This window comes from Dendrobium catenatum, unplaced genomic scaffold (genome assembly GCF_001605985.2).
Source record: "Dendrobium catenatum unplaced genomic scaffold, ASM160598v2 fragScaff_scaffold_1221, whole genome shotgun sequence".
Lineage (NCBI taxonomy): Eukaryota > Viridiplantae > Streptophyta > Magnoliopsida > Asparagales > Orchidaceae > Dendrobium > Dendrobium catenatum.
Genome location: NW_021319683.1, coordinates 1,382,099 through 1,398,882, shown reverse-complemented (window position 1 = coordinate 1,398,882; position 16,784 = coordinate 1,382,099). Strand labels below are relative to the sequence as shown.

General features: G+C 34.1%; 1 protein-coding gene across 1 annotated transcript; it reads right to left on the bottom strand.

The window, feature by feature from the left end:
• Positions 1 to 1,782: 1,782 nt before the first annotated feature.
• On the bottom strand, positions 1,783 to 4,553 carry LOC110108418 (metallothionein-like protein type 2). The gene is made up of 3 exons (XM_020839047.2): positions 4,309 to 4,553; positions 3,144 to 3,224; positions 1,783 to 2,120 (listed from the first exon to the last, which is right to left on the bottom strand). Exons 1-3 carry the CDS (start codon positions 4,521 to 4,523, stop codon positions 2,030 to 2,032), a joined length of 387 nt encoding a protein of 128 aa, XP_020694706.1. The 5' UTR covers positions 4,524 to 4,553; the 3' UTR covers positions 1,783 to 2,029.
• Positions 4,554 to 16,784: the final 12,231 nt, after the last annotated feature.

Below are 16,784 nucleotides of genomic sequence, written 5' to 3'. Positions count from 1 at the left end.
TCTAGCAAACAATGTTGGAGGTCGCAGATGGGGCTTTTAGTACTAGTAACCTAATAAAATATGATTTTTTTTAATTAAAATGGGTTATCAGGCCGGGTTTGGGTTGCTAGCGGGCAGGTTCAGGTTTGATTTTTTGGCCCGTTTATTAAACGAGCTGGATTCAGGTGGACTATATTCAAGTCAAGTTAATTTTGAGTAGAACCTGAACCCAATCTGTTGACCCATTTTTACACCCCTAATCGATTAAATGCATTAGTATTATAGGCGATAGTGGATGTTGACATTATTATCAATGATGGGTAATAAATTTGTCTAGCATTGAAATTTTTTGTTGACATCATGCATCATCTTATAGGTGATGCACGTTGAAATTTGATTGTGATGGCACACCATAAAGTTGATGGGCATTGGAGTTTGTATTGACGGTATGTATCGGCATTATATGTAATGAAGTGTGTTTTTTAGTTGTGATAGTGGGCAACAAAGTCGGTGGGTGCCAATATTTTTGTCGAGGACGTGCATTGGCCTTATGAACGATGGTGTGCATAGATGTTATTAATGATGTTGAACAATAAATTCGGCAAGCATATGCATTTTTATATATGGCGTGCCTTAACTTTATAGGAGGTGGCGTGTGTCAGTATTATTTGTAATAATGGGTGATAAAGTTGGTTGGCATTAACATGTGTGTCAATAAGATAAATTGACCTTATAGTTGCTAGCGTATAAGAATTAAGTTAAGAAAAGAATTTACTATAGTAATAAATCCAATCCTCACAATAATATAAGAATATGATTTCCAATTAAGTATTCACACTTATACCACATTTTAAGATTCAAGTATCTTACTTGCATACATATGATTGAAAAATAGAAGAGAATTTTTATTAATGGTTTGTTTAGGATAACCTCTTCACTATGATTTTTTTCAAATTGCTGTCACATTTCTATTTATCTCATGTTCTTTATAGCTTTTCAAAAAATATATATGGGATGAGAAACTATTTTTTATAACTAAGCCTTCGTTTGGGACGACTTTCTTATTGCTTCTTAAACTATCTTTCTAGTATAAAAAGTTAAAATTTTATACTGAAAAATTGCTTTAAGAAGCAGTAAGAAAGCCGCCCAAATGAAACTTAAATCTATTAGAGATTGATAGTAAAAACTCTCTATCCAACTTTTTCAAAAATATTTATAATAATCATTACAGCTTTCAATAAATAATTTTTCCTCTCAATATCTTCATAATTGTCTTTATAAAAAGTTGCAGCCAAACAACTAACCATCATAACTAATGTGCCATATTGCTAAAGTCAGTAGAGTGAGTCTTAACAACAACAACAACCCTAATGTTGAAGCTTCTTTACTAAATAAAATCTTAAAGTATATTTTCATTAAATCTAGGGTTCCATGTAATATATTGTTGATTAAAATATAATTCTTTGTATTTTATTTTCATTTAATTTGAATTGAGCTTGTGGAAATAAAACTCAACATTAATTAATTTATATTCAAACTAAAAAAATGTCATTTTGTAAAATATATTTCCAATCCACAAGTATATAAAAGTACATAATCACATTCTCATCACAATTCATTTTAATTAGGTTATATTTGGGACAGCTTTTTTACCGCTTCTTAAAATAATTTTTTAGTACAAAAAAATTAATTTTTGCATTAAAAACCTGCTTTAAGAAGCAATAAAAAAGCTGTCCCAAATGAGGCCTTAGAGGTTATAACCACACGGTATAAATTGATCGTATAATAACCATGGAAAAAAAATTAAGAAGGAGCTATATTCTTTTCACCATTAATATAAAATGTCACACACAACACAAGACAAACATAGATAGGCTGCCAACACAAACTAGTCATGACCATCATGCATGCATGTATCATGTATGGTTTGCATCATATCATCATATATGCATAAAACATACATGGCACATAGGCATCTTATTAATTCTTCATAGACTCTTGATTAACAAACCAGGCAAACACCAAACCAAGCTCCTCCTTCAAGTTTATTTCATTTGCAGTTACATGGGTCACAGGTGCAGTTGGATCCACACTTGCACCCATGCTCAGATCCCTCAGCCATCTCAAATCCCTCAAGTTTTCTGTTAAGACAAAAAAATATAAATTAAACAAAAATTAATAAGCACAAATATATAGAAAAGAATTGATTGATTTAGTTGAATTATATGATTATTACTTAATTTCCTCTTAGAGTTTGTTTAGGATAACTTTCTCACTACTTTGTATTTTTAGATCGCAATCAGAATTTTATTTGGCTATTGCTAGCTTTTTCGTTGCTTTCTATAAATTTCTATGGTGGTAAACTATTTTTACAACCATAGTTGCTAACATTTGGTAGCTTGTTCTATTTTCAAAAAACAATATATTTCTAATATTCAGAGGAGTTTTTAAAAAAGTAACATTCTCCACAACAGCTTTACAATCATCTTTACAAAACTCTATAGTCATCATAAACGGAACTTTAGGCTTCATTTGGGACGACTTTCTTACTACTTTTTAGAACAATTTTATAGTACAAAAGTTAAAATTTTGTACTTGAAAGCTGCTTTAAGAAGCAGTAAAAAAGTCATCACAAACGAAACCTTAATATAAAATCAAATTATAACTTGTGTTCTTATATCTACTCATCTCTATAGTTCTATATCATTGTATTCAGATACAAGTATGATTTTAAAATTTTAATGATTAATTTTTAATAGTATATAAAATATTATTAATAAAATCTTAATAGTATATAAAATATATTTAATAAAATCTAAAATATTTTCACAAATGTTGATTGACAGACCTATTATAAAAAATAATGAAATTCAATTCATGAATAATTTTTATATCATAGATTAAAGTCAAAAGATATGTCAAGAATTTAAAAACCATAGAAGATAATAGACATTAACTTAAGACTTCGTTTGGGATGACTTTTTACTGTTCCTGAAAACCGTTTTTTAGTAAAAAAATTTAAATTTTGTATCAAAAGATTGCTTCAAAAAGCCATAAAAAAGCCTTCCCAACCTATGACTAAGTTTAATAAGAAAATGATTATTCTCCTTATTAAAGAAGAAAACCACATCAATAAAGTTAAATAGATAAGAAGAATCAGATACCCCTTTGTTGGCACCAGTCCAAGAATTACTGTTTGAGTTGTGGTGATCTTCTCCTCAGCCAAACCAGGGTACATGTTGCATCTAAGAAATATTTAAAAAAAAAAAAAAAATTCAGGCGCTAAGAAAAACTAAAGCTTAAATAAGGAATTTAAGCATCATTAGAAAAGAAAAATATAAGAATTTTTACACAGTGCCCAGATCTGGACTGAAGAGACCAGGAAGTAGTTCTAAGAAATTACTATAGAAAGAGGAGAAATCACTAAGCAAGATTGTCAGAGAAGAAAAATAAAGGGGGGTTTAAAATCTGGCCACCTGATACATCCATTTTTTTCTTCAATCGGTAGTTTTTTATAAAGGTGATTATAAAACTTTTATGAATTTTTATTTTTAAAAAAAAAAGTTAAACAGTTTTTTCATAGCTCTCAAATATTAGTAGATCGGATTGTAAAAAGAAGCTTGTTATTACAAAAATTTACGCAGAGTAGTAAGAAAACGGTAGCCAAATTAATGAATGTCTAAAAAGCAAAACAATTAGAAAGCTGCCTCAAACACGCTGTAACAACATATAATTGAAGGCCAACAGTGAAATGTATAAGCATTTAATTATTTTATGAGAAGTTAAGCCCACAGAAAAAAAAAGGTGTCATAAATGAAAGAAAACGGCATGATTTAGGCCCTATTTGGTACAACTTTTTTACTGCTTCTTAAAACAAAGTTATAAAACAAAAATTAATTATTTTAAGAAGCAATAAGAAAGCCGTCCGAAACGAAGCCTTTGTTACTGCTTTTTAGGCCAGTTTTAAAGTAAAAAAAAATTGTACTGAATTTCTACTTTAAAATAATAAAAAAATCATCCCAAATATATAAAACCTTAACCTAAAGTCTGGATTGAAGAAAAGCCACAAGAAGCATCATATAGTTCTCAGAAAATCATTACAGAAAGCAGAAACATTAGCAAACAATAATCAATATTAAAGTGCTTAAGCTACGCATATCGCATCAAAGACAACAAAAACGATATTTACCAAAGTTACAGATAGAAAAGACAATAGCAAGAGCAATATCTCTATGAAAATCATTACATAAAGGGCAAAAATTAAGAAACTATATATATATATTAAATATAAAATTTTAAATTATGAACGGGACAAAATTCAAATATTACCCGCTGCACCCACTGCCGCACTTGCAGCTATCGCCACAGCCACAGTTTCCACCACAGCAAGACATTTTCAGGCTCTTTTCAAAGAAAAGGATGGAAAAGGAGGGGTTTTTTTTAGGTAAGTTTAGTTCTCTAAAGCTGGGATGTGGCGGAAGTGGATGAAGTGACCTCCATTTATAGGAGGAAGAAGAGCTGGAGGATGAATATCCACCGTCCATGTGTCTTAATCTGTCAGCTCCTTGAGAATTTTCCTCACGTAACTATCTTCCCTGCGTCTTGTAGGGGCTAAGTCGCAGTATTCCTGAGTATTTTATTTCAAATTCTAAAGTCCAAACAAAAGGGAGGCCGTCATTTTGGTTTAGATAAATTGGGCATGCAGGACAGCGTAATGGGTAGGGTTTTGGTTGCATTATGTTTTGTTTTCTTCCATTCTATTTTTCCTAGAATTATAATTTTGATCTTGATATTTTTTTTTTCTATATATTATCCATATGTAGGTAACCTAAAACATTGTAAGGGAGTTCACACGTGCAGCTCTTTGGTTTAAAAAAGAAAAAAAAAACATGCAGCTCGCTGGTTGAGCGAAGCTATTTCCTCTCACGCAGCTCAGGTTCGAAGTCCTAATTGTCACAAAAAAAAAACATTATAAGGATATCAAAGCGAAACCGTTCATTCGTAAAACATATTTTTGTTATGATAGAATTGTATGCAAATGTCTTTGGTGTTGTTTGGATGAATATAAAGCAAATGTAGTTGAATAATTTTCCTTGTTTAGTTATAAGTAATAAATAAAGAGTAATGTTTAAAGATGATGGCGGCCGGCAAGCGGCGGCAAAAGAATTGGTGGTTGCTGGCGAGCGGCAATGTCCGACGGTGGTGGTAAAAGATGGAATATTATGAATGTAAAGATACAAAAGGTAAACTATATTTTAATGCTACACTTTATGTTCATAAGGTACGACGGTGGCGGTGAAAGATTGAACAAAATTTAAGTTAATATCTTAACTTCATATCAATGTATGAGCACGACTTGAACTTGAGCTCAAATTTGAGCTTGCCAGTAAGTAGTTGATCTGAACTCGAGTTACCTGATAATTGATATCAAAAGCTAAGCCATTGGTGTTCTGAAGTTGCAAGCATTTTACAAATTCTAGTTGGCAGGATTCCTCTCCATCATCTTTATTTAGAGAATAAACTCAGCAAAGAAAGTTCAATTGGCCTCAAGGATATCATTAATAATGATATTTGACTATAGATTCTTGGCATATTTATAGTAAAGTGGTGGTCCCATGGCTTCTCCCTTCCATTCTTTTCAGGAATGCTTTCACACACCCACCATGGATGATTATGAAGGTAATACACAGCAATTCTTTGTGATTTGATTCCACTTCATATCAAACCTTTTGTTCTCTTGGTTGGCTTTTCATGGAAATTTGTCATCATTTTCCTAGATAGTTAAATTTGTTTCATAAAATTAAAAGTTGAGCAATAATAAATATGATCAAATAAGAGAATAATGGGCAAGCCTAAGAAAATATCGAGGAGATTTTGTATTATTTGGTGAAATTCATGTTGACAAAGAGAATTAAGGCTTAGTTTGGGACAGTTTTATGAGACTTTTTTTGCTGCTTTCAAGAATATTTTACACTAAAAATTGTTTTAGAAAGCAAAGAAAAATCTGTCCCAAACGAAACCTAAATATTCTTTTGTTTGAAAGTAAAAAATATCTGCACACTTAGTATATTTCTCAGTTTCTCTCAATAAATATTTTTCAATATATCTCTATCTATACTTCCTCTCTCTCTCTCTCTCTCTCTCTCTCTCTCTCTCTCTCTCTCTCTCTCCCCCCTTCCAACACAGTTCAAAATAAATTAAGCAATAGTTGAAGCCTAGCCGACTATCGATGAATAATCAGCTTGTGAACTAATTAAGAATCTTTAAGTGAATTAAAGTCTCACGGGAGTGCTTTACTAGCTAGTTTTATTCTTCCTCTTTGCTTCCCCCATTTCATGAGAGCCTTTCTTTCCCTCTCATTCCTAGCACTCCTTTCTTACATGGGAGCAATTATTACGTCCGGTCAAAGCTGAACGTATCTGAATGTATACCGAGCAATACCGAGTGCTCAATACCGAGTTTCAGGTCGTAGCGCGTGGTTATTGGTCTATGAACGCGTTCAGTGACTGGATGTAATAATTGCTCCTTGCATGGAGGACTACAACTTTGTTTGAAATGATGACTCTTGTGTCGTAAATGACAAACATTTTATCTTTCAAAGTGGTCATAGGACTTCCAACATTTTAATGAGGATTTTCATATATGGGTCAAATTTCTCAAATTTCCTTTATACTTCTAGCTAGAATGCCAAGGGTTTATTGAGAGTGGCTGGTAAAGTTAAAATCCCTTTATAAATGATAACCTTTAGGCTTCATTTGGGATAGATTTCTTATTGCTTTCATAAAGCAACTTTTTAATATAAAAATCAACAACTTTTTAATATAAAAATCAATATTAATATATGTTTGTTACAGAAAGAGGTGCTAGATAGATAACCGACCCCTATTGAATCGCATAGTCATACCCACAAATGACAGGAGGACCAGCAATGGGTTGATAAGCGAGTGAGGAAAGCCTATGTAGTATATAAGTTTAATATTTTTGATGTAATGTCTAAATTGCTTAAATTTTTATTAGTTTTCATAGGAGCAGTATACATGGCTTCAAGAGAGCCAGGTTGTTGCAGGTGAAAGTTCTTCTGATAGATCAGCAGAATATTCTAAGTACCGCACTTGATCGCAAGAGGTAGGAGGAATGCAACATGACAGAGTATATGGTTTAGACTCGCAATGCAAGTCTATGGATATGAGGGGCAAACGTCTGGTGGTTTCAACTTTTGAACAAATACCCATGAGTCATTATATAGCCAACATGTAGCTGCCCTTACAACCGAGCTAGAGTAGAGCAAGAAAGCACAAGCTGACTGGCAGATGGAGATACAGTAGCAGAAGAAGATGCAACAAACTCAGATGCATTTGCATCAAACTCAATTGTTAGAGAAAATGCTAAAGATGAGGGAGCAGTTAAGTGGGCAGAATACAACATCAACAAAGGAAGAGGCTAAATCAAAGTAGATGTTTATTTTAATGATATGGATATATGTAATTATGTATTTTTGGACATATTTACTTATTTGTTTTATGGACATAAGCACTTATTTATTATTAGATATTTATTGATGATATTATTCTTGTTTTGGTTATTGTGTATAAGTTTTATGATGTTCTTGATTAGAGATGGATGCTTGAATATATATATATATATATTTGCATTGTTTTTATGCAGATTGTATTGTGAAAATTAGTTTTAAAAGTCACATTGTTGCTTTTTTTTGTTTATGCTATAGGTTTCTGACAGATTTTTTGCCGGAAAAACTATCGGCAACACGATGTAACAAAATTGAATCGTTGTTTTCGGTGTACATTTGCACCGGACTTTCCATCTCTGCTGATAATAGTGCACCGGACAAGGGCGGCAAATTATCCGCCAATATTTCCGGTGTACAGTTTCTGCCAGAGATATCGACGGAGAAAACGTCGGTATTTGCTAACTAATTAAAGAAGTTGATTTATCATATTTTTTGTGCCGAAATGCCGCCAAAAATATTTTCAGTTGAAAGTTTTCGTCGATTTAGATTTTTCAACGCGTGAATTACCGTCGAAATAGTTTTCGCCGGTATTTTTCTAGAAAGAAGGATTTCTGCCGGCTTTCTAGTGTTATCGGCGAATTTTGTTCATCGGTAATAGAGCGTTTTCTTGTAGTGTCATTATTATTTAGAGTTTTCTAATATTTTGCTTTGGTTTATTTTCAAATTTAAGGGAATTTAATTTGAGTTCAAGTCTTAATATTTTAATGTCCATTTTAAGAAGTGTTTTAGCTATTGAATATGGTTAGACATTCAATTTTAAGATCCTAAGTTTTAATACACTTATGTTCTCCAAAAGAAAGCTAACATAAGGTATAAAGACTCTGATTTATTAGTGATTTATTATTAATTATTTATGTTGAATAATAATTGTCTTTATTTATATTAGGGCTGTGAGATTTATTTCACCATCATTGAGGCTAATTTAATATCCTCGTATAGCCCGGGTTCCCCATCAATTTTTTTTTGAGTTTAAGTTTGATTTAATTTATTGATTAAATTATCTAGATGTGTGATTATCTTGTTAATGATTTATTAAGCTTGTGATTTATGATTTGCATTCCATCAAATTTGTTTGTGGCATTGTTACAACGGGCATGAGGACTCTTGGCCTCCTCAGAACACTTAATGCCCTAGCCCAAGGTACCATCCTAAAAACTTTATAAATGGAATATTGTTGTACATTTTAATTTTATAATATGTTTTGATTGGTTATAATGATGATTTACTAAAAAAAATTGATTAGTTAATATTTTTTTTGTATTTAATTGAATATTTTACTATATTTAATAAAGTGTCAATTTCTTAACTTTTGATTTACATTAGTTTCTAGAGTTCTCAGATTTTTCATAAATATTAGACTCCAAGATGAGTACATGTCACTGAGTTTGATCGATTTGGAAATTTTTATGATTAATTGTGATTTTCAAAGTTTAATAATTTAATGGAATTATTTGATTTCTTAATTAGAGGGGTTTTGTGATTTTTGCAGCAAATCAATTTCAATTCTCTTGAAATCTTCCCCAAATATCATTAATGACTCTTAAGGGTGATTCCAAGTGTTTGAAACTATTTTGTTATTTTTTTTTAAATTATTTTTAATTAATTATTAAATTTTGATTAATTTTGAGGGTTGATGATAGAGCTTTTATTTTTCTCTAATTGGGCATTTAATTATGAGAAATTAACATTTTAATTCATATTTTTTAATTTAAATTGAATTAGTTATGTTTACTTAAGGCCCCAGGTCATTTATGTAGACTAATTTTGGGTGAATGGTTTCACGTGCATTCGCCGGAGACTAATTGGATATGTAATTAGACTAATTTAAACTTAAGGATCAATTAAGGACCCTTAATCCTAAATCACCCAAATGATGCTCTTAAGCACATCAAATAGGGATGATTAATTTTGTACATGTCAAAGACATGTCAAATATTAGTCTCCCACAATCTTAAGCCATTGTGAATTAATTTGAAGCCAAAATTACAAAAAATACTCCTAGGAAACAACTTGAAATAACTTTAATTTCATGAATGATCAAGGCTATAAACTATAGGATTTTTGTAGGTATCCTCATGACCTTTGCAATGAGCCTAAGCATACCTTAATTGAACAAGTGTATGAGTAGTTATGATTTTTTGAAGTTTTCCTAATTTTTTGTGAATTTTTAATTAAGGATTACACAGTGAGCAATCCATTTACATACGGCGCCGTCCAAATGGCTGGCTAATGATTGTGCCGTTAATTGTTTCATGTGCTTTCACCAGAGCCATCTGATTTGTGATCCAACTGTTGTGATTAAATAGGCTCCGGAACCAAGGGATTTAATTTGAGTCATTGATTGAAATCAATCGCTCTTATTTTGTCTTCCACTTCCCACGGGCATCCTAAGCCATAGAGCTTCTCTAATGTGATTTGAGAGATCCTATTGGCTAACTCTCACCAAATTTCATAGGTAGCATCATGGGGTTAAAAACCTTCAATCCAATGGTCAAAGTCCGTTGGTTTGAAGGTTTCTTTCACACTTGCCTAGACAACCTAGCTAGGGAGCTCGAGCTTAGGGTATTACACTACAGAGACCTCCAAATGCTAGGGGAATGAGTTCAAGCAAGTTTGTTTGACTGTTGGGAAGCTTTCTTCTTTAGGGATCATGATTGGAGGAGTACTGGAGGTGGGACTTCAAGCATGAGTGAAAGGATTTCACCAGAGCTTGCTTGAACTTGCCTTTGGAGATCACTAGAGAGTTGGGGAAGCTAAGGGGAGGTTGGTCCAACTCTGGAAAATGATTTTAAAAAGTTAGAATTAAATGAGGCCATTTGCATTGGGATGCCCTATTCAGACCTCATCCATGGAGTTTGAACTATTGGGATAGCTCGGGCAGGGCCTTCAATAACCACCAGTTGGAGGGGATATCTCAAGAAACTTTCCATTAGCTCACCAAATGAGAAGGCGCCTAAAAATCCCCTGGGTTTAGCTCATGCAAATAGGGGACCACTTGAAGTAGGTTTCACCGTCGCCAACCACTAGCTAGGTTGGGCTAAGGTGGAAAGGTGTCTGGGGGGTTGCTGAACTCAAGGGTGAGCTCAATTGGACATGGCTAAGCCTAATCATATAAGATGGCTTGGGTAGGCTATTTATGGAAGGTTTAGGCTAGCTTTGGTCTTGACCAAGTTCAAGCTAGGGGCTGAGCTGACCATGGGAGGTGTATGGGACCTAGGGTTACTCAATGCAAGAGCCAATTAGACTTGGTGGACCCTAGGTTGGAAATTGGCTCAACCCAAAGTAATTTTACTTAACTCCTAAACAATGTGGACCCAAGGGGTCGACCACTAATGATAGGTGCATTGGGTCATGGGATACCTAGTGCAAGTGTTGATTTGGTTTGATTGGACTTAGGTTGAGATTTGGCTCAAGGGAAGCCTCTTTTTGGCGCTTGGGTCAAGCCATATGGCTAACCCAAGTGGGCCCAAGGGTTGAGTCACCTATGGGAAGTTCTTAGGGACCCAATGGACCATCCAAAGGCCTCAATTTGGTTTGCTCAAGCCTTGGTCAATGGGTTCAAATTAGATTCAAGTGTATGGTTGATTTGGTCAACTATAGTTAACTTGGTCAACCAAGTTTGACCAAATGTCTCGGATTGGATACGAAGCTCTCCATAGGAACGGGCCCTATACGAGAAAGAGTTCTCAACTGAAATGGGCAAACCACATCATCCACGGCGGAAAGAGTGAAGTCAAGCATTATCAGTGAGATAGACAGCCCATCGAAACTTCTTCTGTCAAATAGCACGTTGAGTGGAATAAGCGGATCTTTTTTTAGGAGGTAGAGGCAAAGAAAAAACAAGAAGATTAGTTGCCAGCCGTCAATCAAACGGGAAGGGAAATTGACCAAGCTAACTTATCCATGAAGGACTGAATTAGCTTCTCAGAGATTCTTATACATATGAAAGTTGTTCAAATTATTAGAAAGTTAGGACTTATGACCCGACGACACAAGATCGCGGGAATGCCTAAGAGGTGAGGACTTACGTCGTAACTAGACGAACTGCCTCAGACCCTAGATCTAAGGTTAGCTCCACCGAAGTAGGTAGAGGGCTCGAACCGATCTCATATGAATCAATGCTGACAGTGAGTGCCCGGTTGCTCCGCTCTTGGCTTGAAAGAAAGGGGCTTCACACTCCTTCCCATACTAGGAAACAGCCATAATCGTTGTTCTATCTTGCCATCGTGGCTTTTCTTTTGTTGATTCAGGAGTCTTCACTGCCGAAGAACAGGGACTGGAAGTTGAACTCAATTTCAGAGCTGAAGATAGAAAAAAAGAAGAATCTGCTCCTCTCTCCTAGTAAGACGCTCTCGCCGGTCGCGTCCCTGCCCCAAGTGAAATCTCTGGGACATCGTCTGCCTGATATCCCTCCAGAGGCTCTGCATCCTAGTGGTCATCCGGTCAAACTCCTGACTGATGCTGAAGGTGCCCTGACGGTGTCTCCTCAAAGCTGTCGCACTGCCGTCAAGTCTGTCGTGAGCAGAGTCGACCAGCTCTCGGTGCCTGGAAATCCTCTCCTGCAACTGTGGGAGTGTAACCCTGGTCCGCAAGACTGAGAGGGACCTCAGTCCTCGGATGTGGAACTCTGCCTCTCGACACAACGCCTCCCAGAAGGCTAGCTCGGTAGTGCTCACTCCAAAGCTGGACCAAAAGACACCCGTACCCAGGACAGCCGTGTGTAACTGACCCCGGTAGAACTGGACGGTGGGGCGAGGAAGAAGCTAGAGCCCGTCCCAAGCCTCAAATAGAAAATTTCACCATCTTTCACTTAAAGCGGATGGTGGGGGAATGAAGATATACCCGATCAAGATCCCATGGTTCCGTCATCCCGGGTATACCATCGGTTCAGTCTACCAACGCTAACAACTATTGATTGTAGTGTCCAGAGAATCTGATTAGCAGCCATGGGTTGCCTCCTCTCAGGGATCCCGAGTAGACTGAAGTGGCAAGGACAAGTAGTGGTTAATGTACAAGGCGTTCCACTTTCTTTTGTACCAGGGCTCCAGTCTCGTGTCTGCCAATCCCTTCATTCGATATGAATCCTATTCGTGAACAACTTTTGATATATGCAATGGAGAAGGAGCACTGAAAAGCGAGGCGTGAAGCGCTTACTAGCTTCCTCCTGACTGATCACCTGAGAAATCGCAATCTGAAACAATCCCGTAAACTACCGATGGACGAACCGGAGATAGTAATAATGGGATTCCTCAATAATTTTTTGATATTCTTGAGTATGATAGTAGTTCTTCTTTTGTTGTTTAAGGGCATGTTGTCCTTGTTTTTGTTACTTGTTTGTAATGGTTTTTAGATGAATGCAAATGCAGAAGTTCATCTCAAAATCCTCCCATTGCGAGATTTCTATTCAATACATAAATCAAGATCTATGTCAATAGGATTTGGACTTCTACTTATTACTTATTTCGACAGCAACAAAAGATCTTCGTCGTATGTGGGCTTTCCTAAGTGTTTTACTACTAAGTATAGCTATGTGGTTTTCATTGGGGTTAAGTCCAACAAGTTTGAATTGGTTTTTTGAGACCAATGGAGATGGTCCTATATAATGGGAAGGTCATTTGGATCAAAATGTATGTTTGAACCCTCAAAGGACTATTTGGTGATCAATTACGCTTAACTTGGTCAACCATAATTGACCAAGGATTGAGATTGGGCTCATTTACTTTCAAATGACATTTCAAACTTATTGTAAGAGATCTCATGCAAAGAGGAGGTCTCTAAGTTTGAAATGTAAATGAATGGCTTAAGGGGCTTCTGGGTTAATCATAGTTAACATGGTCAACCAAGGTTGACCAAAGTTTAGGTTTAGTTTTAAAACATCTCAAATGATGTTTGGAATGCATTTAAGGAGTTTCTAATGTTTGGTTTGAATGAGCCATGTTGAAGTTTGTGAGAATGTTTGCTTTTAGGGTTTTTTTTTGGGTTTTGGGCTCAAGTGGGCCCATGGTCAACAATAGTCAACTTAGGTCCAACAAAGATTCAGTTTTGAGTTTAACATGTCATGGGAATGATCATGAATATGTTCAAGGGTTTTTGGAGAGGGTCCTATGGTCAAATTCCACAAGGTGCACAATCTAATAGCATGTGCTATAAATATTTAAAGATTTTACACCCTTTAGGATTCAATGCATTTTTGGGGGTTAGAGAGCTTGGATTCCTCTCAAATTTGGAGGGTTGAACCTAAGAACATACTTGATTAATATGAAATTAAAAAATTATGAATCCAAGATCATTTGGTTTGATTTTGAAGTGATTAAAAAATTACCCAAAATGGGTTATGGGACATAGGCTTTTGGCCTTGACTTTTGGCTTTGGCTTTGAACTTGGTTGATTGGGTTTGATTTACTCATACCAATAATAATCATTTAAGTGATTGTTAGTGATAGGGTAGAAGAGACCTAATGGAAGCCATTGGATGACTACTATTTGAGATGGTTTAGGTTGAATTTAGATTTGAGTTTAAACTAGGTTTGGATTGAGTTTGCATTCAATTTTGATTTGATTAACCCCATATAAAAATGAAGTCAACATTATATAACAATATTTTGAAGCTTTAATTTAACTAAAATACTATTTTTATATATCAAAATAAATTTCTAAATCAGTAAAAATCATTGCATTTTTAAAATCATCAGAAAGAAAATATCAAATAAATACTCAAAATATTTATATTCTCAATCTCTATACCATATAAAAGTTATGCGGTGAAAGATTTTCTAGTACAAAATTATCAGTATTTTTTATAATCAAAATACAAATTTAATCTAAAAAATATTATTATAAACACTAAATTATTAAAATTATAAATAAGATATATGTTCCTTATAATGAGGCGAGCAAATATCCCAATAGGGTTGACATACAAAAATTGCTCTATGACTTAAAAATCTTTGTTTTTTTTTCTCTCCTCGCATTTCTCTCTAAATTTCCCAAAATTTTCTCTGTTAGCAGATTTGAAGAAAGGCAAATGGAATTTATTGTTTTCAGTTAATGGAATTAGATATTTAATAATAAAATTATAATAAAATTATATATTTTAATTAGTTTTTAGTATAAAATTTATATAAATATTTTTTTGAGCTTCAAAAATTATAAAAAAATATTCATAAAATAGTTCATTTTATTTAGAAAATGTTGGAGAAATTGATTTGCAAAATGGACACCTGAATGTCCCAAGGATTTGCACTAGTACCAAAAAATATAAAAAAATTTGTGTAATTAAAATACTATAATATATATGTTATAATGAAGATATTTTGTGATTTGGACTTTTAATAACTCTAGAAAATTTATTTGACTAAATCAAAATACGTGTTATTATATTCATAATTAAGGAAATCGGAGAATCTTACTTTTCTATATAAGTTGATAAATATCGTGACATATCTTCTAAAGAGCAAATTGTTATTATATGTTGATATGTTAGTGAAAAAAGTTAGATAGTTCAACTTTTTTGGGTATTACTTATGTTCTAGACACAACAGCTAGATGTCTCAAAATATATATTAAATGATTTCTTTGAACATATAGACATATAATTTAAGTATTTTAAGAATATGCAACCAAGGTTATGATGGAGCTAGCAATATGAGGGGCGTTGAATCCAAATTTGTTTGGTGGATGATGTCCAACCATACTTTATGAACCTATCTGTGAGTTAAGGACCTATATGCATGGATGATGAAAATATTGAGGAGGGGAAGAGAGAAAGTAGATTTAGACATAATCTTTATTATCCCTATAGAAATATAAGAATGAGAAGGGGCGAGAACTCTATCCAGCAGAGCTTAAACTAAAATAGGGAAAATAACATCTCTTTATCTCTCTCTATTTAGCCATGTCTCCTCTTGGTCTTAGATCTCATGTTCTATCTTTTGGTATCCCCTCCCCCTATTTATAGGGCTTGGGAGTTAGAATTAAATGTGCACATAGTACATGAGTTGTACTATTAGTCTTTGATATAGCTTGACCATATGTGTTGAATGGTGTGGCGATCTTATGGGAGATGATATGTGTGAGATGTACCCGTGAACTTTTGGAGATCGAGTCAGAATAAGGTAGGAAGCTGATTTGATGTCACCACGCTAGAGCGAGTGGGAGTGAATTATGATTTGATGTTGATTTTGAGCTCGATGATGATTTGATCACGAGAGATGTCTTTGTGGGTGAGATGTATATCTTTAGCTTGATTTTTTATGTATCTCACAAAGAAGACTTGATTTTGGCTAAGATGAATAAGGACTTGTCTGAGTGAGAGAGGAACTTCTGAGGTCACCGCCACTGGGGAGGTTGACTGCTTGGTAGAAGTGGCCAAAGGAGGTCCACCGTGCTCTAGTGATAAGCTCCTTCATAGGTCTTGAGTGAGTCTCTCAAATGGGTTATCCAGAGAGAGTTCTCCTTTTGCATGACCTAAACATAACTTGCAAAATACTTGCGAGGGGGAACAAGTAGTCATGGGTGTATAAAGGGGGAGTTTAATGGGCTAAAGATACTATTATTAAATGAAAATAAATCAAAACATTACATTTATTGATTGTCATACCAACTCCAATTAACCGAGTATTAGTTGCAAAATGTCATGTCTAAATTGCCTTATTATTATAATTAAAAAAAGAAATTATAATTTACTATCATTTCAGATGTGATATATATCATTAATGCTTCATGCAAGTGTCATAATCAGCTACGATATATATAACAAGAGAAGATAGTAAGTGAATTACGAAATGAAGAACTTGTCACAAGGCAAGAATTGAATCAAGAAATAAATCTAAGGCGTACAGGCGACACACGATGGGTTCGCATCATGAATCATTTATACGATCAATCATAATGTTCTCCTTAGTAACTAATATTCTATAAACTTTTTCAGAAGATGACATAGGCTCTAAACAAAGAGGTGAAGCATTTGTTTTATTAGAATCATTGTAATTCTTTTAATTTTATTTCTGTCTATATTTGATGAAAGATATACTTGGTATCACTATTAAACTATCACAAGCTTTATAGATAAGAGAACATAATATTATAAATGCTATGCCTTTAATTAAAATATTTAAAATAAGATTATAAGATATGAGAAATAATAGGTGGAAAGACTTTATTAATACAATACCTTCATTTTGTGAGCAACCACAAATAGACATTCCTCATACAAATGACAAATGGGTTGCTTGTGGACACCCTCATTGTAGAGCTCAAGACATAATAAGTTTATATT

Coding starts and splice junctions, on each gene's coding strand:
- LOC110108418 (XM_020839047.2), bottom strand. CDS start 4,523: ATGGACGGTGGATATTCATCCTCCAGCTCTTCTTCCTCCTATAAATGG. Junction 3,225..4,308: donor TGCGGCAGTGGGTGCAGCGG/GTAATATTTGAA, acceptor AATATTTCTTAG/ATGCAACATGTACCCTGGTT. Junction 2,121..3,143: donor GGACTGGTGCCAACAAAGGG/GTATCTGATTCT, acceptor TTGTCTTAACAG/AAAACTTGAGGGATTTGAGA.